This window comes from Camelus bactrianus, chromosome 5, assembly GCF_048773025.1.
Source record: "Camelus bactrianus isolate YW-2024 breed Bactrian camel chromosome 5, ASM4877302v1, whole genome shotgun sequence".
Classification (NCBI taxonomy): Eukaryota; Metazoa; Chordata; class Mammalia; order Artiodactyla; family Camelidae; genus Camelus; species Camelus bactrianus.
Window position 1 is genome coordinate 10,633,831 of NC_133543.1, and position 24,346 is coordinate 10,658,176.

Here is a 24,346-nt window from a genome sequence, read left to right on the forward strand (position 1 = left end):
ACATTTTGCGTTCCTAAGAAGAGTGTGTAAGAGTTCCAATTTCTTCACATCCTCTCGAAAACTTGTCGCCTTTGGGGGCTTATTTTGGGTTTTTATTGTTATTGTTTTTCTATAATAGCCATCCTGACAGGAGTGTGGTGATATCTCATTGTGGTTTTGATTTGCATTTCGCTGATGCTTAGTGACTGTGAGCATTTTTTTTCATCTACCTGTTGGCTATTTGTACGTCTTTTTTGGGGAAAAAAAAACCTATTTAAGTCCTTGGCCCATTTTTAAATTGAGTTATTAGGTTTTCGCTATTGAGTTGTAGGAGTTCCTTATATATTTTAGAGATTAACCTCTTATCAGATGCATGGTTTGCAGACATTTCCTCGCACTTCATAGGTTACCTTTTCACCCTGTTGATGGTTCCTTTTGCTGTGCTTTTCAGTTTGATATCGTCCCACCTGTTTATTTTTGGTTTTGTTGCTTGTTGTTTTGGTGTCATACCCATGAAATCGTCGCCAAGACACATATCATGACGCTTTCCCTCTATGTTTTCGTCTAGTAGTTTTACAGTTTCAGGTCTCATTTTAAGACATTTTGAGTTTTTTGTGTAAAGTGTAAGATAAATGTCTAGTTTTGTTCCTTTTTAGGTAGATATCCAGTTTTCGCAATACCATTTGTTGAATGGAGTATCTTTTCTCCATTGTATATTCTTGGCACTCTTGTCCAAGATCAGTTGAGCATATACGCATGGGTTTATTTCTGGGTTCTCTGTTCTGTTCCATTGGTCTACAGGTCTTGTCTTTATGCCACTACTACATTGTTTCAGTGACTTCATAATACATTTAAATCAAGTTAAGATGCCTGTTATCCTTTCCCAGGACTGATTTGGCTTCTCGTGATCTTTTATGATTCCATGTGAATTGCAGAATTGTTTTTCTATTTCCATAAAACAAAGTGCCTTTATGGACTTTGATAGTGATTGCATTGAATCTGTAAATCACTTTGAGTACTATGGACATTTCAATAATAATAAATCTTCCAACCCATGAACACAGGCTGTCTTTCCATTTGTTTGTGTCACCCTTAATTTCTTTCTTTAATTTTTTGTAGTTTTCAGTAAAATCTTTCACCTCCTTATTGAAGTTTATTCCTAAGTATTTTATTCCTTTGTGGTACTATTGTAAATGTGATTTTTTTTTTTTCTGATTTCCTTTTCAGATGGTCTTTGTTAGTGTATAGAAACACAACTGATTTTTGGACATTGATTTTGTATCCTGCAGTTTTACTGAATTCATTTATTAATTCTAACACGGTTTTTTTTTTTTTTTGGAATATTTAGGGTTTTCTGTATATAAGATCATATCATCTGCAGACGGGCAATTTTACTTTCTTCCTAATTTGGATCTTTTTTTTTTTTCCTAATTGCTCTGGATAGGACTTCCAGGACTGTGTTAAGTAGGAAAAGTGGGCATCCTGGTCTTGTTCCTGATCTAAGAGGAAAAGCTTTCAGTGTTTCGTCCCTGAGTATGATGTTAGCTGTAAGATTTTCATACATGGCCTTAATTATGTTGAGATACTTTCCTTCTATTCCTAGTTTTGAGGGATTTTTTAATCATCACAGCGTGTTGAATTCTGTCAAACACTTCTTCGTCCATTGAGATGATCATGTGATTTTTATCCTTTATTCTGTTAGTGTGGTGTATCACATTAATTGACTATCACATGTTGGATCATCCTTGCATCCGTGGGGTAAATCGCACTTGATCATGGTGTATGACCCCTTTAATGGGATGTATTTTGTTGAGGACTTTTACATCAATGTTCATCAGGGATATTGGTCTGCAGTTTTCTTGTCAGACAAAGATGTCTTTTTCTGGTTTTGGTATCAAGGTAAGTATGGACTCATAAAGTGAGTTTGCAGGTGTTCCTTCCTCTTCAGTTTTTTTGAAAGAGTTTAAGAAGGATTGGCATTTCTTCTTGAAATGTTTGAGCAGAGACACCTTTTAGATTTCTAAGATTGCTCTGTTGCATTTAACTTAAGGAAGAAGGAAATTGTATCATTTTAAAGGCTTTCGTGGGAGGAGGGTATAGCTCAAGTGGCAGAGCACATGCTTTGCATGCAGGAGGTCCTGGGTTCAACCCGCAGAACCTCCCATAAAAAATAAATAAGTAAGTAAACCTAATTACTTCCCCCTCCCAATAAATTAAATTAAGTTAAAAAGTTAAAAATAAATTAAAAATTTAAAAGCCTTTTTAAAAGCTTAATTTGTCTAAAATAACTGCTCAGCTATAATTATAATTCACCATGAATAATCGTGATGTTTAATTTTTTTCAGTGAAAATTATTAAAGTAACACACAATATGCTTTTATTGCATTGCAGAGTATTGAGGTGAAAATGAAATTTGTCATTACGTGACATAATTTCATTCTATTATGGAGCATGGGATTGATTTACCAAAACTTGTAATTTGGGAAAGACATTGCTTCCTTTGGATTCATATTCCAAAAGTCTATGATCTAGAATATTCTATTGTGGAGTCGATAGGTTAAGTGGAAAAATCAAAGACATTATCTAAAATTTGCGCTTCACGTTTGTCTAACATAAAAAGCCAGATATCAAAAATCATGTCTCACTCACTGCTAAAGGACGGCATGACACAGGTTTAATGTAATTGCTTCCTGAAGTCATTGTAACCAGAAAGCATCTCTTCTACACGAAGACCTGCACTTTGATTTTCCAGAAATTGAATTCTTTAAATAATAGGGAGTCATGGCACCAAACAGCCAGGGGCAGCAGGGTGGTGGTGCATGGGAGAGAAGGCCAGGGGAGGCGAGGAGCCGTGTGCCAATGAAGGCGGACAGTCGGAGGCCCCCGAGAGGTGTGGGAAAGACTGTGGGCACGTGGGCAGGTTTTCATCCTGTCTCTGCTGCTGCCTGGCTGTGAACCCTCAGCCACTGTCTTAACCTCTGTGAGCGCCGAGTCTTTGTGTGATGTGTCTAATTATACCCTTTCACAGGTAGGCTTGACTCTGATAGGTCAGGTAGGCGGTACATTGTAAATTCTCAAAGTTATTTCAGTCCCAGCAGTAAGGGAACAGGGAGGTTGGTGAGAATGAGAGAAGTTCAAAGTCTTGCCTGTGAGGAGATCCTGAGTATGCCTTGAGGTGCAGAGGGGATTCAGACTTGGTGTTATAGATGTCATAAAGTTTTACCTGCCGAATGAAAAAAAGCTTTCTGAAAACTTTAAGCAAGGCTTTGTGTAACCTGAATCAAAAATCTTGAGCTGAGAAGGTCCCTAAATGTGATATGGAATCCTAGATCAGTAAGGATGTTAAGGAAAATCTGAGGAAAGTATGGACTTTAGTTAATAAATGTGTCTAGAACAGATATGAAGGGAGAAATTATGGGAACACAATAGTAGTAGGAAAAATATAATGTCTCAATATTGGTTCATTAATTGTAAGTACTGTTCCTTATCCGTGTAAGATCTTAGTAAGAGAAACGAGGGGTGATGTGTAAGGGAACTCTCTCTACTGTCTGCTCAATTGTTCTGTAAATCTGAAACTGTTCTAAAAAAATTAAGTCTATGAATTAAAAAAAAAATTTTTTTTAACCTGAAAGCCGGACAGGATTGAGAGTGGAAGGCAGGTGACCACCCATGAGCAGAGGCACCAGAGCAAAAGAGGGGACATGAGGAGGGGACTAGTCACGCCCAGAGGACAGCCTGACGACGAGGACACACGAGATTGCCCAGCCCCCGCCCCCCCATCCTCGGTCCGGCCTGCCGCCTCCCTGGCCAGGCTGTCGTCACAGGGCCGGAAGTCGCAGTGCATCTGGCTCCAGCCCAGAGGGAGGCAGGGCAGCAGTGCGTTAGTCATGAAGGAGTGGGCGGTTCGCACAGACCTCGTCTGGAACCCATCATGTGGGAGAAAGACAGAACTTAAACAGACTTAGTCTGGTGAAAACAGCCCTAGTCTGGTGAAAACAGCCCTGATTGCTGGGTGATTTGGGGAAAGGAACTTCACCTCTCTGAGCCCCAGCAGCCTCCTCTATGGAACGGGGCACCTAGTTGGACCTTCTCTGCTCGTGTCACTAGGATGAGGGGAGAAGCCCTTGAGGCTGGACCTGAAAATGTGCTCTGGTTGCTCAGCACCCGGCTGCCCAGGATAACACTGTGCGCCACTGTCCTTCCCAGGACAGCCGGTCAGCCCTCGCCTCGGCCTCTCCTTCCTCTTTCTGTTTCTGGGACTCTGGGACCCTTCCGTGTCCTCAAGCTGTCTTGCTTTGAGGGCCTGATGCTGTTCCTGTTGCTTGGAACTCTCTTCACCACCCCCCACCCCACCCCCCCATCCCACAGGTCACCCCCACCACAGGGCGGCCAGGACCTCCCACGCTTGGGAGAGTCCCTGAGCTTGCCGCTTCATCGTTGGTTTAACGTCCCCACCCCCAATTCCTGCCCGCCCCTGGGGCAGGGTGGAGGGTGTCCATCCTCTTCACACGTGTCCTCAGAACCCAGCATGTGTCGGGTGACACACGCAGTAGATAAGCACTGAGTACTTTTCAGTGAGTTCAGAAAGGAAGAAACAAATGCATATTACAGTAAGTGAAAGCCCCTGAGGGAGCAGCCAGGGCCGCGGACACCCCTCCGGACACCCCAACATTCTGACATTCCTGTTTCTACGCTGAGACGACGTGCCAGGCTCTTTAGAATTTCCTAAAAGGGCCCTGAGGCCACCCCCAAAGACCGTCTTGACTCTGCTGGAGCAGAATGTCCCTGGGAGTTAGTAAGTCACGTTGTTAACGGGCCCCGGACTGAGAACAGAGGGTCTCAGACTTTCAGCTCTGGGCCAGGGTCTCCGGAAGGGCGGTTCACACCAGCCTACGGGGCCCACCCCCGAGTTTCTGATTCAGCCGGGCTGGGGAGGGGCAAGAAACTGCATCTCTGACGAGTTCCCAAGGGATGCCGCTGGCCTGGGACCCCACTTTAGGAACCACTGATTTCCAGGGCTCTGGGACGACATAGAAGATTCTCGCCTGGGGCAGTGTCCTCTCATGGGAAGAGCCACCACTTTTCCTTGTACGCGGAGACAGAATTGCGTGGGTGCATCCATCAGAGGTAACGGGGCCCCTTCCGACCTTTGGTCTAGAACCCAGGGTCCTCGCTGTGCTACCGTCTAAACGTTCTAAATTATTAGGCTCTCATGTGCATCAGAAAGCTGACTTGTCTTACATAAAAATTAAAAATCCAAGCGGGGAGGGTATAGCTCAAGTGGTAGAGCGCATGCTCACCTGCACAAGGTCCTGGGTTCAGTCCCCAGTGCCTCCATCAAATAAACAAGCAAGCAAATAAACAAACAAACCTACCTAATTACCTCCCGCCAAAAAATTAAAAATCCAAATTAAGACTGACTCTGTTTTGACCAGGCCATGTTGTGTTTATTTGTTTATTTACCCGAAAAATGCTTGCGGAGCCCTGGGCCACACCCTTTAATGCTTCTGCATGTGAATCTTCCCTGGGCCTTAGTTGTAAGAAAAGAGTTTGAGCCGCATTTCGGAGGGCGGGTGACAGGCTCCGCCCCCCGCCCAGCCGAGCGCCTGGGTTTCCCGACTGTGGTCCTAGGGTGGCCCTCCCGCCATCACCTCCACGACTGCCCCTCCTCTCCCTCGTGTACGCAGACGCCTCCTCTGTCCCAGACCCTGCGCTGGAAGCTGGTGATTAGATGATGATAAAAACATTGAGACACTCATGTTGAAACTTGCTTTTCTTTTCGCCCAGACTGCAGAATTTGCTAGATGAGCAATCATTTTGTGAGCTGCTGGGACTGGCTACGAAAGAGCCAAAAAAAAAGTAGTGACCCTTTCAAGGACTCTGTTTTATTCCCTCAAAGAGACCATTCATTTTTCAATTCCCCAAAGAGGTGTGGCAGAGAGAGAGAAAGAGAGAGTCTGTCCTTTAAGACGTATAATATAGTATTTACAGATTAAATTATAGGATGGCTGGAATAAAATAATGTAGCACTAGAAAAAAGAACAAAATTAAAATAGTGCAGCACTGAAAGAAATCAAGGAAGGTCTAAGTATGGAGAGAGATTACATGTTTGCAGATTGGAGGACTCAACAGAGCAAAGATATCAGTTATCTCCAAACTGATACACAGGTTTAATACAACCTCTTTCAAAATCCCAGCAGGGTTTTTTATAATTATAGACAAGATTATTCTAATATTTATATAGAAAGGCAGAGGAACAAAATTGGCTAAAACAGTTCTAAAAAAGAAGAATAAAGTAGGAGGAACCATTCTACTAAATTTCAAGAATTATTACACAGCTGTAGAAAACAAGACTGTGTGATATTGAAGAAAAAGACAGGTTCATGGAACAGAATAGAGAATTCTGAAATAGCGCCAAATGAGTGTAGCCAACCAATTTTTAGAAAAGTTTTATTGAGATATAAACCATGTACCATACAACTCAACCATGTAAAGCATATGATTCAGTGGGTTTCTGGGGTCTATATGATTAATCTTTTTAAATTGTGGATTTAAATTTTTTAAATATAGATTTTTTTAAATTTGCCATTTTGCTGTCAGTTTCCTGGCTCGGCCGTTTTGGAACTTACATTAGTCTGATTTTAATATATCATTATAGTCCTTGTTGACCGATTCCGTAACAATCCCTTTTAGGGGATCTATACTGAACTTTCACCTTATAGCCAAGACCTTCTCGTGGCTAGGCTGAAGCACCCAAGAGGCATGGCTATGAAAAGAGTTTCTGCAGAAGAGAACACAGTCTATCTCCCATCCACTGCTCATGTCAGACTAGACGATTTCAATCAGGCACAGTGTTTTCAGCAAAGGCAACTCTTTACTACAACAGAGTAACGGTTAATAGCATAGGCCTGGGTCCACATCCTGGCTCTGCCACCAGCCAGCTTTCTCACTTTGTCAACCTCAGTTCCCTTGATTGTAAAATAATCAAGATCATTAGAATTCTCAACTCGGAGACGTTTCGTGAGAATTAAGTCATCCACGTAAACTACGTAGCACAATGCCTGACACCGGGTGGATGTAAACCCTCAGCCAGGATAAGTTAGTATTAGTATTGGTTACTATCGGTATTGTTAATATGAGCTTATTAAATTATTCGTAAGGAATACATCCCCATCACGCCATGTTGTTACTGCTCTTTCTTTAGACTGTGTCCCCTTTTGCCAAACCCAATTCTTCCATTAAAGGTAACATTAGAGCTATTTTTAAAAACTGCCACTTTATGTGTATAATTCAGTGGCATTAATTATTTTCACAATGTGTGCAACCATCACCACCAGACTCTGCTGAACCTTTTCATCACTCCAAGTGGAAAGTCTATAACCATTAAGCAGTAACTCCCTGGTCTCCTCCCCCAGCAGCTCTTGGTAACCACTCATCTATTTTCTGTCACTGAGAATTCTAGGTGCTTTCTGTAAGTGGCATCAGACACCGTGTCTCCTTTTGTGTTGGCTCATTTCACTTAAAGGGGCATTTCCAAGGTTCATCTGTGTGGTAGTGTGTATCAGAACTTCCTTCCTTTTTAGTGGCTAAGTCAGTGTGTGGGTGCACCACGTTTTGTTTATCCATTTATCTGTTGCGGGACATTGGGCTGTTTCCACCTTTTGGTTATTGCGAATAATGCTGCTGTGAAAGTTGGTTTACTAGTATCTGTTGGACCCCCTGATTTTGATTCTTTTGGGTACATACCTAGACGTGTAATTGCTAGATCACATACAAATTCTATGTTTTGCTTTTTGAGGACCTACCAAATTGTTTTCCACTGTAGATCTTCTTTGAAGAAATGTCCACCCAAAACCCTTGGCTCATTTTGTGTGTTTAGTTTGGTTCTGGTGGGGGAGGGGCAGGTAATTAGGTTTATTATTTTTTTAATGGAAGTACTGGGGATGGACGTACTGGGGATTGAACCCAGGACCTCGTGCCTGCTAAGCATGTGCTCTGCCACTTGAGCTGTACCTTTCCCCCACCCTGCCACCCATTTTAAAATCAGTTTGTTGTTGTTTTTGAATTGTAGTTCTTTATATATCTCTAGATATTAATCCCTTATCAGCTGTATGGTTTGCAAATATTTTCTCCGATTCTGTGGGCTGCCTTTTCACTCCCTTGAGAGTATCCTTTGGTGCACAAAATTTTAAAATTTTGAGATGGTCCCACTTATCTGTTTTATCTTTTGTTGCCTGTGCTTTTGGTTTCATATACAAGAAACAATTCCCACATCCAAAGTCATAAATCTTTCCCCCTGTTTTCTTCTGAGAGTCTTATGGTTTTAGGTCTTATGTTTAGGTCTTTGATCCAGTTTGAGTTAATTTTTCCATGTGGTGTTACATAAGGATCCAACTTCATTATTTTCCATGTGAGTATCCAGTTTCCTGACACTGTTTGTTGAAAAAACGGTCTTCCCCCCCCCACCCCCGCATTGACTGTCTTGGCATCTTTGTCAAACATCAATTGACCATTTATGTGAGGGTTTATTTCTAGGGTCTCTATTTTATTCTATTGGTCTTATGCTAGTACCACTCTGTGTTAATCACTGTGGCTTTGTAGTAGGTTTTGAAATCAGGAAATGTGAATCCTCCAACTTAATTTTTCTCATTTCAAGATCATTGTGGCTAGTCAGGGTCCCTTGAGTTTTAGAGTTTTAGAATGAGTTTTCTTTTTTTAATTTTTTGTATATAATATATATTATTGAAGTATGGTCAGTTTACAGTGTTGTGTCAATTTCTGGTGTACAGAACAATGCTTCAGTCATACCTGAACATACATATATTCTTTTTCATATTCTTTTTCATCATAAGTTACTACAAGATACTGAATATAGTTCCCTGTGCTATACAGTATAAATGCATTTTGTGAGAATCCTCCTGTATTTCAAAACAAGAGACACTCTGCAAGTTCAGTGGGTGTTGTATGTGATTTGATGGGTTTGTAGATGTAATTCTTGGTGTATTTGTGGGAGAGGGTGAGCTGTGAGTCTCTCTTCTCTGCCATCTTGGCATCTCCCCCCTAGAATGAGTTTTCTATTTCTGTAAAAATGCCATTGGGATTTTGATAGGGATTGCATTGAATCTGTAGATTGCTTTGAGTCGTATTGTCATCTCAAAGATAGTAAGTCTACTGATCCATGAACATGGGATGTCTTTCCATTTATTTAGATCTTCTTTTTACGTATTTCAGCAATGTTATAATTTTAAGTGTACAAATCTTTTGCCTCCTTGATTAAACTTTTTCCTGACTATTTTATTATTTTCAATGCTACTGTAATGGAATTTAAAATTTTTTCCTTTTCAAAATGTTCATTGCAAGTATATAGAAATCAAACTGATTTTGTGTGTTGATTTATATTCTGCAACTTTGTTGAAGTTATTTATTAGCTCTAACAATTTATTGTGAATTCTTTAGAGTTTTCTACAATTAGGTTATGTCATCTACAAGCGGAGATAATTTTACCTCTTTTTTTCCAATTTGAATGACTTTTCTTTTTCTTGTCTAATTGACCAGAACTTCCAATACTGTTCTGACTAGAAACAGTGAAAGCAGACATCCTTGTCTTATTCCTGATCTTAAAGAAAAAGCTTTCAGTTTCTCACCATTGAGTATGACTTAGCTGTGGGTTTTTTACATATGCCCTTTATCATGCTGGGGACATTCCCTTCTGTTGAGTGTACATTCGTTTATTGAGTGTTTTCATCATGAAATAGTGTTGGATTTTGTCAACACTCTGCATCAATTGAGATGATCATTCTATTAACATTGTATATTACATTGAATGCTTTTCATATGTTGGCCCACTCTTGTACTCCAGAAATAAATCCCAGTTGGTCAAGATACCTAATTCTTTTAATATGCTGTTCATTTCAATGTGCTGGTAGTTCACTAGTTGAATTAAGTTTACTAATCCTTTGCTGAAGATTTTTGCATCTCTATTTATAAAGGGAGATTTGTCTGTAGTTTTCTTTTCTTATAGTGTTTTGTCTGGCTTTAAGATGGTTAATTTTTCCATGTGGTGTTACATAAGGTGTCTGGTATAAGGTGGAAGTATTCCCTCCTCTTCAATTTTTTGGAAGAGTTTGAGAACAATTAATGTTAATTCTTATTTAAATGTTTGGTAGAATTCACTAGTGAAGCCAACAAACCTTGGGCTTTTCTCTGCTAGGAGATTTTTGATTCAGTTTCCTTTCTGATTATAGTTTTAGTCAGTTTAAGTCCATTTTAGTACATGTGTTTTTCTAAGAATTTACCCATATCATCTAATTTGTCTAATTTGTTGATTTTAAGAGCTGACAGTACTATCTTATAATTCTTTTTATTTCTGTAAAATTGGTAGTAATGTCCCCTCTTGACTAACTGATTTTTGACAAAGGTACAAGAGCAATTCAGTAGAGGAAAAGCAGTTTTTTGCACAAATATGCTGGAACAATTGAACATCCATGGGCAATAAAAATGAACTGTGATCTAAATCTCACATATTATATGAAAAACCTCAAAATGGATCATAGGTTTAAGTGTAAAAGGTAAAACTATAAAGCTGTTAGAAGAAAACATAAAATCTTTTGGAACTAGGATTTAGTAAAAGAGTTCTTAGACATGACTCCAACAGCTTGACCCATAAAAGGAAAAAGTGATAAACTGAACTTCATCAAAATGTAAAATTTTTGCTCTATGAAAATCCTTGTTAAGAGGATGAAAAGATAAGCTACACACTGAGAGAAGATACATACAAACCTCCTGTCTGACAGAGGACTCGTATCTAAAATATACAGAGAACTTTCAAATCACAACATTAAAACAATAAACAATACAATTAGACAATAGCCAAAAACAAAAAAAACCACAAAGACATACTTCACCAAAGAAGATGCATGAATGGCAAATAGGCACATGAACACATTGCTCAACACACCTGCCTGTTGGGAAATGCAAATTAAGACCGCGATGCAACATTCTCATACACTCAAAGTATAAAATAGTGACAATACCGAATGCTGGTGAGGATTCTGAGCAACTGGATTGCTGGAGGGAAGGTAAAATGGCACAGCCACTCTGGAAAGTAGTTTGGCAGTTTCTCAGGCAGCTCAACATTCAACTATCACAAGACCCAACAGTTGCACTCCTGGGCAATCACATTGATGCAGGAGAAATGAACATTGATGCCCACCCAAAAACCTATACGCAAGTGTTCTTAGTAGTTTTATTTGTAACAGCCTCATATTGGAACCACCTGGATATCCTTCACTGGATGAATGGTTAAACAAACGGGTACTTGTATTGCATGAAATACCAGTAAGCAATAAAAAAGAGTAAAGTGAAAAATACAAGTAGCAACTTGGCTGGATCTCAAGGACATTTGGCCGAGTGAAAAAAAGCCAACCTCAACAGTTTACATACTGGTTGCTGTGGTGGTTACACAGATCTCCACAGATGATAAGATGACAGAGAACCATTTACACACCTTGTACCACGGGCAGTTTCCTGGCTGTGATGGTGCACTGGTGTGGTATAAGATGGAATCACCGGGAGAGACTGGGTGAAGGGGACACAGGACCTCTCTGTACTAGTGTCGCAAAACCCTAGACTTGAGTTACTTCAAATAAAAGGATTTTTAATGCCCTAGAGGGGAAGGTAGGATAGACAACCTTTGATGGTCTATAGTTTGTTTTAGATGCGTATTGTGGTTATGTTTTTTAAAAAGAGACTCCTCATCTCTTAGAAACCTATACTGCCGTATTTACAGGAGAAATTATGTCACGTCTTGGATCTGGTAGGAGGGGATATAGATGATGAAACATGATTGCCCACAGGTTGAGAACTGCTGAAGCTGGGTGACGTGTGTACGAGGTTCATTATATTGTCATCTCTTTCTTGGTACACATCTGAAAGCTTCCATGATAAAATAGTTTAAAAACATAAATGAAGTAAAAATGACGAGGGTTCCTTGAGGCTCCTGACTCTGTGTGTCAGGAGTAAGGCTTTTAGTGCCTGCTCCCTCCCTGGGCTCACACCACTGGGCTCCCAGGTTACTGCAGGGGACCCCATCCTCTCTTATTAACATAACAAAAGGTGCTTTTTATCACTCATCACACGAAATTCCAAGGGTTTTAGGAACTCTGTGCCAGGGTTGAGGGTCAAATACATATTTCTTATAAATCACACGATTCCAGATTCCAACTACACACAATACACAAAAATCATTTCCAAGTGCATTAAAGACTTAAATGTCAAAAGAAAAACTATAAAACATTAAAGGACAACATAGGAGAATATCTGTAAAACTTTGAGGTAGACAAGAATTTCCTAAACACAAAAAATATAAACCACACATGACAAGATTAATAAATTTGCCTATATTAAAATGAAGAACTTTCTTAGAAGCACCTTAAAGAGATAGCATGCCACCAACAGGGAGATGATACTTGTGACACAGATGGGTGGCAAATTTAGTATCCAGAATGGAGGGGAAAGTGTATGTATATAAAAATCTATATGCATAGAAATAAATTTTTTACATTAATGATTATATTAGAGATAAAATAAATCCAATAGACATAGACACTTCACATTAAAGGAAATATAAATAATCTATAAACATAGATAAGACATCCAACTCATTAGTAATCAGAGAATTTTAAATTAAAACTACAGTGAGACATGGGACCCAGCAATCCCACTCCTGGGCATATATCTGAAGGGAACTCTAATTCAAAAGATACATGCACCCCAATGCTCACAGCAGCACTATATACAATAGCCAAGACATGGAAACAACCTAAATGTCCATTGACAGATGACTGGATAAAGAAGTTGTAGTATATTTATATAATGGAATACTACTCAGCAATAAAAAAGAATGAAATAATGCCATTTGCAGCAACATGGATGGACCTGGAGATTGTCATTCTAAGTGAAGTAAGCCAGATAGAGAAAGACAAATACCATATGATGTTACTCATATGTGAAATCTTGAAAAAAAGAAAAAGGAGGACATTAATGAACTCATCTACAAAACAGAAACAGACTCCGAGACATAGTAAACAATAAGTTACCGGGGGGATGGATAAAGTTGGGAGTTTGAGATTTGTAAATGTTAACCACCATGTATAAAAATAGTTAAAAAAACAAACTTCTGTTTAGCACAGGGAACTATAATCAATATCTCGCAATAACCTTTAATGAAAAAGAACATGAAAACAAATAGAAGTATGTGTACGCATGACTGGGACATTGTACGGTACACCAGAAATTGACATATTGTAACTGACTGTACTTCAATTTAATAAAAAAAAAATACAGCAAGATACCATTTCATACCCATCAGCCTATCAAAAATGAAAATGGCTGCTGACACCCACCCCAAGAGTTGGGAGGATATGGTGTATGGGGAGCTGAAGGCTAAATTGTTAGGCTAGCTTGGGAACAGTTTGGTGTACCCAGGACCCAGGGATGCCACACTTAGCTGTCTATACCCAAGATTGTGGAGTCACACCAGGATAATGATTTCATCCAAGGGCGGCAAAAATCTTATTAGCTATTACAATGGCTCATGACCCTCCAAAGAGCCACAGAACTGAAAATACACAGTATATTTATGGTATTAAAATTCCACCGGAGGAAATAGGAAAACAATATATAAAAGGCTCTTCGGGTCAGGGGGCAATCAGACAAGAGGTTGGGAGTCACTGCCCGGGAAAAACTCTGGGATGTGAGCCCAGGCAGCACGTGGGTCTGTCTGCAGCTCTGTCGTTCAGACCAGCAACAGCACAGGAAACCACCCACGGTCCTGCAGGCGTGCAGCGCACCTGTAAAACAGGAAACACTCACAAAATTCAGGACTGAGCATCAGTGAGAATGAGTCATCACACCTACATGAGCAGTTCAGTAAGGAAAAAAAATCAATCAGAGAAGAAAAGCTACTGGATGGTTCCATTTATATGAGGTCAAACCATGCAAAACTCAATAGAAATAAATGCTAAAACAAAGACAAGCACAGGTATAATTTATTAAAAAAGCTTGACAAATTGGCTATCTCTGAAGAGAGGGGGGGCATGGGATTGGAGTAGGGTGTACAGGAGGTTGAATTCTGATTCTGGTGTTTTCTTAAACAGGATGATAAGTACCATGGGAGTTCATTTTATTAATTTTCAAACAATATTTGCCTGCATATACTGTACATTTCTTTGGAGATGAATACACATACACACACATATATGTATATATATACTTCATAATAAATGAGTAGCATTTTTGAAGGGCCTTGTGCCATGTATACGTGACACACTGGTAAGTGGTTTTAACTGAATTCAACAGGAGGGGACTCCTGAGTGTGAAGCGTGTCAGGTACTTGTGTATTACATCATATTGCGGTGACGGTGGGACTTTTTCAACCAGATGACATTTTTGCAGCAAGAATGGTTTGAAAGCCTGGTTCCCCAACCTTTCCCCTCCTCTCATAGAAAGAGCGTTTATCCAGAAAGGCTTGCCTCCTTTTCTGCCTGTCCCCTCCATCACCTCCCCTTTGCCATCTGTGCTCTCTCCTTGCAGCCCTCCCCGATGGAGCTCTGGACCCGGCCCTCCGTGCGGACGAGGCGGGCAGTGAGGAGGACCTGTACGAGGACGTGCACAGCTCCAGCCACCACTACAGCCACCCTGGAGGTGGCGGCGAGCAGCTGGCCATCAACGAGGTAGGGTCAGGGCTGCGTGGGTGACGGGACAGGCCTGGGACGCGCCGCATGGCTCTCTGGGCAACCTCAGCGCACACTTCCCAGCCTGGATGTCTGCAGTCTCTCTGTTTCAAGCAGACGACAGTGGCACCGGGCACACAGCCCAGGGTCAGCCTGTGGCTCTCACTTTTGCATGTGGTTTCCAGGAGCAGAGCTTGTCAAATACAGGACCTCCCACCTCCGCTCTGCCCTCCTGGGGTCTATAGGGAACCCAGAACAGCAGGTGCGGCACCCAGGACCTGTGATGTAACCCCTGTAACCCTGTCCTGGGGCGGAAGCCCCTCCCCTTGGTAGGAGGGAGGCCAGGGCAGGACCAGGCCACAGCAAGTGATTTCTTTCCTGTTGACTTCAAGAGCTCAAAAGTACTGGCATTGCAGGGAGGTGGGTGTAGCTCAGTGGCAGAGTGTGTGCCTCGCATGACATGGCCCTGGGTTCAATCCCCAGTATTTCCATTATAGGTAAATAAATAGAAACCTAATCACCTCCCCCACAAAGTAAAAAAGTAAATAACAATTTTAAAATGTGATATAAAATAGCCATTAAATAATTCAAAATCTGTGATGCATAAGGAATAAGCATGCAAATGTGTTGGTTTTTCTAACACGTGAAGCCTTTCTTTAAGGGCTTCTCGGAAGCTCTTTTGAATGGAAGGTGCTCCAAAGTGGTGTCGTCTTACGCAGAATTCAGAGAATGGTTCACTTTTCCTTGAAGGCTCAGCTGCCCTCCTCAGCCGTGGGGCCCAGCCCTGGTGGGAGGCCACGAGGGGCAGGCGAGAGCCTTACACACCTGGATGGCAGCTCCTCCTGCCAGCGACCAGGTGTGGAGATGGGCGCAGGTAACCTCTGAGCGTCGGTTGACTAAACTGAACATGTAGGGTAGCCACACCTTTACAGGAGGACTGACTGAAATAACAAATGTCAGTAACCTGGACGTGGTAACCTCCCGTGATGAGGATGACTGAGGAAGGATAGTAACAGAAAGCCTTCAGGAACTCTGAAGGGGTGTGGGGTTACCTGACTGGCCACGGGGTTGCGCTGTTAGATCTTGTGTCCGCTTTTTATAGCCGTGGTCTCCGACCTGGTGGGAATCCCGGTCCATGACATCCTGCTCCCGGTGGGGAGGTGTCTTTAGGGCCCTGGGTAAACTGTTCATTCTAAGATGCTTTGGTTGAGGAAAGCCGAGAGCCAGGAGCGCTCTAGAGGAACAGACAGGCTCCGGCCGAGGGCATGCTGATGAGGGAAGTGCAGGTAATTTAGGTTATGAATAGTGCAGTATTTATTTTTGCTGCTCAGAGAATTTGTTTCCTCTTTGGTTCATAGGTCTTTCCCGGCATTCAGGGTTGCTGAGCGGACAGGGTGGGGATGCTGTGCCCTCTGTTTAGAGCTCTCAGAGCTTCCAGGGTGCTGGTCTGCCCTGGGCCCTGGTGTGCCCCCGGGGGGCAGGTGGGCAGGTCCGGCGGAGGCGCCCCTCCAGTGATGCAGCGGGCTGACCTGGTCAGTGCCCCCCAGCCCGCTCTCCCCAGGGGACCCACCAGGACTTACAGATGCTAATACAGAAATCCCTGTAGTGGGCAGCTCGGCCTGAAGGGCAGGGCCTGGGTTTGACCACCATCCTGCCCCTGACTAGCGCAGGACCCGAGACAGGTCACTCCCTTCTCGGGCCTCTGTTTCCTCCGTGTGGGGTGGATGTGGCACCTGGGCCCTTCGGCAACGTAGGAGAGTCACTGCACCCCGGTATACGGGGTACCGGGAAAGGCAGTATTCATTGCGATTCGTTGGCAGCCTTCAGTAGATGCACTTTATCAGAAATTCCAGGGGTTAGGATGTATAGGTCAGTGGTAGAGCACATGCTTAACATGCAGAAGTCATGAGTTCATGGGTTCGATCCCCGGTACCTCCAGTTAAATAAAGTAATAATAATAAATAAACCTAATTACCTCTCCCCTGCCTCCCCAAAAAGAAAAGATTCTCCTAAGAGGCATAAGGGGATTCTCCTGTGAAAGGCTAGTTCACTCAGTCTTGCGAGAGCGGCGCATCCTGCTGGGGGTCCCCGCCCCTCGCAGTCACCGTGGCGCAGCCGGAGGGCTTGCTGGGGGTCCCTGTGGGTTTCAGGCTTGGAGATGAGCGCAGGGACAGAGGTCGGAGGGAAGTCCGTCCTAAGTACCATTTGGCTCGCTTGGAGATCACACATTCACTTATGTTTTCTAAGAACACGTGGGTGTCGCGTTCTAAACTGAGACGCTTTCCTGCTCCTGTTGGCCTCAGAAGGAGAGAGCCCTGCTCAGTTTCCTACCTGGGAAGGGAAAGCACTTGGCCTGCAGGGCAGGGGACCCTGGGGGCGAGGGGATGGGGTCAGCGAAGCTCTTTTGGGCCTTGGGTAAGTGAGGAGGAGGAGCGAGTGTGTGAGACCATGTGAGGGTCTGCGTGGGTGGTGTGTGCATGTGACACACTGAGTGTTTAGCGTCTGTGGGGCAGTGTTGCAGGCCTGGGATGGAGCTGTGCTGGGGCTGTAGCCTTGCCTTCAGGGAGCTGACCCCCGGGCGGGGCGGGCAGTTCACGTCTGCGGGCACCTGGCCTTTTCTGCTTCCGCCCTCGTGGATGAGGAGAGGGTGCCATGTTTTGTTCATACTGTATTCCCTGTGCCTAACTTGTACCTCGCACCTCGTCATTGTTGGGTTCCTGCAGGATGAGTTAACGTCGGGGCCCGGAAGTGTCCCTCTCTCCTTTCAGCACTGTCCCCTCTAGGGCCTTCTCCAGATGCCCGTGCCCCGGGCCTGGGACCGCCTGCCCAATTCCTCGCCCTCCTCCCGCCCTCTCTCTGCCTCCCACTCTCTGCCCGAACCCGCTAGGCCAGACAGCATCCCTGACGTCAGGCCTGAGGACATCCTTGGCCCAGGGATTTTTTCTGAAGAGTTGAGGCCTGAAAGGAGGAGGTGTCTTTGGAAGACATTGTTCCCTTTTCATTTCCATCACCCTGCAGGCAAGCTGTGAGAGGGGACCAGAGGAGAGTAGGGTTCAGTTCCTGGCCAGGAGACCTGGGGTCTCCTGGTGCCCCCCAATGCCCTGCAGACGGCAGTGTCTCCCCTTCCTGCCAGGCCGCCCTGCTCTGGAGGACAAAGGGGACCAGGGGAAGCTCCTGGATCATCCTGCCAAGAGGAGATGATGCTCAGACTAGAGGGCAGACAGGTCTAGAGCTTGTCCTCCAACCTGGGGCTTAAAGCATAAAAGGAGCCTTGCCCACAGTTAGGCAGCGCAGCAGGTGGACTGCAGGGTCACTGAGGGGAGAAGACAGCCCGGCCGTCCTCTTGCTCCCAGCACTTCTTGGTGGAGCATTTAGGGAACACTGCAGCCGCAAGTCCCCTCCATGGAGTCAGTGTGACCCTCTCTCTAGGAGTTTCTTTCTTCCCAGTGCCTGTGATCCTGGACATCTGTCTCTGGACCTGCGTGGGCTCTTGCACTCGCTCGCCAGCCCCGGGGATGAGCCCAGTACTGGTCTGTGTCCCAGATACCTCGGGTGCGCCCTGTCTGGACAACAGCTGGACATGGGTCTCCGAGAGGCAGGGCAGAGGAGCTCACAGCCCTGAAGCCAGGCCTGCAAGTGATCTGTGACCAACATCCCAGGGCAGCCTTCCTCTTCCCTCACCCTCCTGAAGCCCCGCCCCAACCCCGCCCATCTCCCCATCAGTGTTGCCCCTGGAAGACCTGCAGACCCACCCAGCGAGCCTGGTGGGCCATGCCCTGCAGCCTCCTGCATTCACCCTCCCCTCCCCGACTTGGATCCATCCAGCCTGAACACCTCAAGGGCATAGGTCTTCTCCTTTGAGCTGTTTTGGCTTGGTTTTTCTGTCGTGAAATACACAAGAAAAGGCTGTTGCTGCCGTCTTCCCTGCCTAACGTCCAGATCACCGGGATCTAAAGGCTGGGTGTCCCGGGTGGGACAGAGGCCACCTCTCAGTCCTCCATCCTGGCCCAGGTTCAGAGGTGGTCATGCCTCTTAAACTCTCCCAGGCTCCTCAGCTGAACAAGGGACAGAAGCCCCACCCAGAACTGGGCCACGGCCGAAGTCCTAAGGCTCAGCCCCGAGGCCGGACGGCAGACCAGCAGGTCCTGGAGACACACAGCGTTCAGTGCCGGGCTGACCAGTGACTTCCCAAACCACCCTGACTGGTGGCCTGAGGACACACAGCCCTCTGTGCCCACCTTCCTGGGTGTCTGATGGTTCTGGAACCACTGGGGCACAATGAAACATCTGACCCAAGTCAAGGGTTCTGAGCCACACCTCACCAGAGGGCACGCCACACAGCTTTACCAGAGGAGCGCTGAGATTTGGGGTGGCAGGGAGCCCCCACAATCCTCCTGAGAGCCTGAGGGAGAAAATCTTGAGACAGTTTTTTGAAACGCTGGGTAGGACAAGAAGACTGTTTCTCCCAATGAGACAGATGGATCCAGGCTGAACTAGATCTGTGGGAGGCAGACAGCCCACATCGCACCACCCACTTGGCCTCTTCAGCAGGATGGATACAGCCACGGGTACCCTCATCTCTGCTCACCCATGCATGTAGTGCCGGCACACGCACAGACGCCCAAGTGCACAGCTACCCACCTAGGAGCGCCCAGCCTCTGCGCACCATCCCTCCAGGGGCTCCTTCTGCCGCGGGAGTCACAGTGCTAAGCATGGAGCCTCGCAATCTCTGCCCACATCTGAGCTGCTTTTCAGGCTCGTCGGCCCCCTCAGCTGCAGCCTTCTGCCCTATCCAAGAGGCCCGGTGACTGGAATGGAGCTCCCCACCATGGAGGGAAGAGGATGCCTGCACGTGAGCTCTGAGCTCTACAGGTTAAGGTTGCAAGGCTCTGTCAGGGAGGCCGTAGAAGCAAAACCCTAGGTACCTGACATGAGGGTTTTTTAAAAGCTCCTGAACCCCATGCAGAAGAATGAAACTGGACTCTCAAAAAACAGCTCAAATGGATGAAAGACTTAAATGTAAGGCCTGAAGCCATAAAACTCCTAGAAGAATGCAAGGAAAAAGCTTTGGTCTGGGCAACGATTTTTTGGGATATGACACATTTGGAAAGCACAGGCAGTGAAAGCAAAAATAGACAAGTGGGATTGCATCAGACTAAAAGCTTCTGCCCAGCAAAGGAAAGCCATCAATAGATCGAAAGGCAACCTAGGGGGTGGGAGAATATTTTGCAAACCGTATATCTGATAAAGGGTAATATCCAAAATGTATAAGGAACTCATGCAACTCAATGGCAAAAGACACCCAAATAATTCGATTTGTAAATGGGCAGAGGGCCTGAATAGACATTTCTCAAAAGAACACGCTCAGCGTCACTTGATGTTCCAATGTCAGGGAAATGCAAATCAAAACAATAATGAGATGTCACCTCACACCTTAGGATGGCTGTTATCAAAAAGACAAAAGATAACTGTTGGTGAGGATGTAGAGAAAAGGAAACCCTAACACACTGTTGGTGGGTGGGTGTGTAAAATGGTGTAGACACTGGAAAACAGTATGGCCGTTCTCAGAAAATTTAAAGAGCTATTATATGATCCAGCAATCTCACTTAAGAATGTATATCCAAAGGAAGTGAAATCAGGACTTTGAGGTGATATATGCACTCCCACGTTCAGGGCAGTGTTTTTTCAAGAGATGGAAACACCTAAGTGCCAGTCAGTGGATGAATGGATGAAGAAAACTGTGGTATATATACGATGGGATATTATTCAGCCTTAAAAAAAGAAGGAAATCCTGCCATTTGGAACAGCGCAGATGAACCCGGAGGACATTATGCTAAGTGATGCAGAGAGACAAAACACTGCATGATCTCACTTATGTATGGATTCTAAAAGTCAAACTCAGAGAAGCAGACTAGAATGGTGGTTGGCGAGAACTGGAGAGAGAGAGAAATGGGGAGGTGTGGGTCAAAGGGTACAAAGTTTTAATTATGCAAGATGAGTACGTTCTGGAGGTCTAACGTACCGCAGGGTGAGTATGGTTGGCAATGCTGTATTGTACTTGAAATGTACTGAGGTTAGCGCTTCAGTGTTCTCACCACACAGATAAAAAGGTAACTCTGTGAGGCCATGGATATGGTAATTGGCTTGATTCTGGTGATTATTTTATAGTGTATATCAAAATTTCAAGTTGTGTGCAATTTTTGTCAATGATACCGCAGTACAGCTGGGTCGGGCAGCGGGAGGAGCCGGCTGCTTTCCCATAGAAACAAAATTCTGTTCTGATGGGCAAGGTCAGTAAGGAGAGGTCCTGCGGCAGGGCCCCTCTGGAGCGCCTCGGCGTGGATCGCGCCCGGCTGTCCAGTGTTCAAATCCTGGGCGATTTATGACGGGGAGGATTGCCTGACCTTTCAGAGCCGCATTTGCTCATCTGGGAAGTAGGGGCGGGTCCCTGAGGCCCCGGCCCCCCTCCCCCGACGAGCGCCACCGCGGTCACCTACGCGCCCGGCCGGCGCGGAGCCAGGACCGCCGAGACCCCGCCAGAGGAGGCGCCCCGGGCGGAGCGCGGCGCACGCGGGAGCCGCCCGACCCTGCCCCGCCCCCGTCGGCCGCCGGGTCGCCGGGCCCCGGCCGGGAGGACGCGGTGCGCGCGGCCCCGGCGGCGAGGGAGAAGCAGGGCCGAGCGAGCGCCGCGGCTCCGCCCCACTCCGGGCGCTCCGGCCGCCCCGCCGCCGCCCTATCGCGGCGGGATCTCCGGGCGCGGGGCCGGGCGGCCGGGCGCCATGGCCAAGGCCCCTCAGTCCCGGCGCCGCCCCGCGCCGCCCGGGAGCGTCCTGCGCGCCCTGCTGCGCTGCAACCTGCCCCCCGGCGCCCAGCGCGTGGTGGTCTTCGCCGTGCTGGCGCTGCTCGTCCTCATCAACGTCGTGCTCATCTTCCTGCTGGCCTTCCGCTGACCGCCGGGGTGAGTGGTGCCGGCGCGGGTCCCCTCCGCCGCGGTCCGTCTTTCCTGCCCCCGCGCCCCGGCCGGGTCCGCCGCCGCCCCCAGCCCCCAGCGGCCGGGCCCCGGGAGCCCAGCCCCGCCCGCCGCCGCCGCCGGCCGAGGGTTGGCCTCCCTTCCAGCCCCGGGTGCCGCGGCCGGTGTGTGTGTGCGCCCCACGGGGTGCGGCGGGGTAGGTGACTTAGGAGCGCGGTGACGCGTGTGCACCGAGCCCTTACCTCTGTCCTCTGTAGTGTGTGTGTGTGTGTGTGTGTGTGTGTGTGTGTGTGTGTGTGACTAAAATGGCGCGTCTGCGTGTGTAACTGAGGATGCAGATGCAGCTGTGGCCGCGCTGTCCGCGGTTGTCTGGGAACCGTGCCATGTGACCAACGTGTGCGCCGAACTGGACATGCGTTTCTGCGTGGCTTGAGATGTCCGTGGAGGATGAGTGGGCTCCTCTGCTCTGGTTACCTGCTGTTGCTTTGCCCATTTTAGGGTCTCAGTCAACATGCCCCCTCCCCACTACAGGCCGAGCCGCACCACCCGTGCCCCCTGCAGCTGGGCTCTCCGAACAGCCCCGCCCCCGCTGCGTGGCGCGGGAGCCGAGCCGCGTTCCCGGACGGTCAGGGTGGAATCCTCCACTGGCCTGCGTGTGTGGGAGAGAGAGAGATGGGGCAGGGTGGAGAGGTGATAGATAGGTGGTCATGGCGGGGCACTTGGAGGCAGAACCTGGCTTTCCCAGGCCGTTCAGAATCTCAGGGGCACAAAAGGGAATCCTGCCCCCTGTCCCTGGCTTCTCTTACTCTTGAACTTGCCTCTCCACTGGGACAGTCCCCCACCTGTCCGCACTTAATCCACCCCCCCCATGCCTCGGAGCCAGTTTCTGCTCTTCACTGCCAGCCCAGTGAGCCCGGACCGCTCACCCCTCAGCCTGTCCAGCTTGAGCTTTGGCTTTGGTGCAGCTGCACCTCAGCTAGAGTGCCAGGACAGGGCTCTGTCCAGAAGCCCACCCAGTGGTGGCCCTGGTGACCTCTGGGCTCCCTTGAGGTAGAATGCCTCTCTGACCTCCTGGAGCTCCGTTTTCTTGGTGACACCAAATACAGGGTTAATGTCATTGCCGTACCTTGCCCGGGTGCCTCCCGTTTGTGGATCTGCACAGGAGCCTGGTGACCCGGGGAGAGCATATTGTTACTGTGGGCTCTGATGGGGACCGAGGCACAGGGAGCTCAGGGGGGTTGCTCATGGCTGTGTCAATCAAGTGCCCCCTGTGCCCAGCAAAGTGCTTGGATAGAAAATAACCAAGGTGACCAACCCCTTCACGATGCACGATGACTGGGCAGGATGGCTATGAGGACTGGTCCGTAAAGGTGTCTGGAACCTCTGGGAAGCCCTGCCTCTGCCTCACACCTAGAGCCCTCTCGCAGCTGAGCAGAAAACCACCTCTGGAGGGTCGGCAGACTGAAGCAGGGGCGGGAGGCACTGGGCCATGCAAGAGGGGCTTTTGCTCAGGGCTCACTTGAGGGAACGTGGGGACAAGGGGAGATGCCTGACCTGGTGACTATCAGGCGGGAATGAGCTGGGTAGGGAAATGGTCAGACCTGTATGTGCCACTCATGTGACCTAAGGATGGATAGCACCCACCTCCGATCAACCAGATTGTTCTCAGGAGATCAGAGCATAGCATCCTGCTAGCCAGCTTGTGAATGTACGCTGGCAGGTGTGTGTTGGGGGATGTGCAGGAACAGAGAGTCTCAGACCCCTCACTTCTCCAGGATCAAAACTACAAAACTTAATAAACAAGCAGTTTTGTTCCCTGCCGGATCCAAACTTCAGGTTACCTAAGCAGTTCCAGGTGTGAGCCCTCCCAGTCTCAGTAACTCATCACCCAAAACATACAAATCTTCCCAAATAGCCTCCATCCTGCTTTGCGTGCACACCCGTGGTCACTGTCCCTGTATGGGGATGTTCACCTGCAGCTGCGTCCTCATTGGCTTTGAGCTACTCTGCTTCCTCCTGGTCTGGGGCCAGATCCTCCAAGGCTGGATGGCAGCCTGCCTGTGTGGGGTGTGCCGACTGTGGGCCGCCCAGCCTGATGCCTGCTCCCTGGCTGTGGCAGGCTGGCTTCTCTCCAATGGCCTCACTAAGTCCCCGGTCTCATCCCAGCCACACTGCAACCAGGAGGTTCTGATCCCAGGGCCAGGCCTCCCTGCAGAAGAGGACAAGCCTGCAACAGGTCTTTTAGCTAGTATGAGTGCAGTGCCTTCCTGAGGAGGCCTGCATGCAGTCCCCAGGATTAGCCCAGTGCCCTGTGCCCAGGGTCCCTGGGTGGGCCTCGGGAATCTGCAGCCCCTGTACGGCTGCTGCCTGTGAGGGTGGGTGTACACGTAAGCAGATTATTCTGAGCGTGCTTTCGCTGGCATTTGGAGCAGCTCTAACCCCCAGAAAACACGAAGAACTGGTGGTGTCTGAACATGCTTGCTCAGCATGTTCAGACACCACCAGTGGAGGAAAGGCCCCACCTGAGCGGACTCTGGTACCCAAGCTTCACACCCCCACCTCCCACCCTGCCCCTTCAGGGTGCCGTGGGGGCCTCTCAGACAGTGACTAGAATTCAGAGACTCAGCCAGTCCTGCTGTGTCTGCTCTGGTTGGAGTTTCTGTGG

General features: G+C 47.1%; 1 protein-coding gene across 4 annotated transcripts in view; it reads left to right on the plus strand.

Moving 5' to 3' along the window:
- Positions 1–24,346, plus strand: part of ARHGEF4 (Rho guanine nucleotide exchange factor 4) — a 200,729-nt gene that overhangs the window by 167,727 nt on the left and 8,656 nt on the right. For 3 of the 4 annotated variants that reach the window (XR_012506933.1, XM_074363416.1, XM_074363417.1), the window contains one exon: positions 14,572–14,711. Coding sequence is in view for 2 of the 4 variants with exons in the window: in XM_074363416.1 (XP_074219517.1) it covers positions 14,572–14,711 (140 nt within the window). In the remaining 2 variants the exon portion in view is untranslated. Of the gene's footprint in view, positions 1–14,571; positions 14,712–21,444; positions 21,670–24,346 lie in introns of those variants that run through there. The other variant, XM_074363418.1, reaches the window with a different exon arrangement.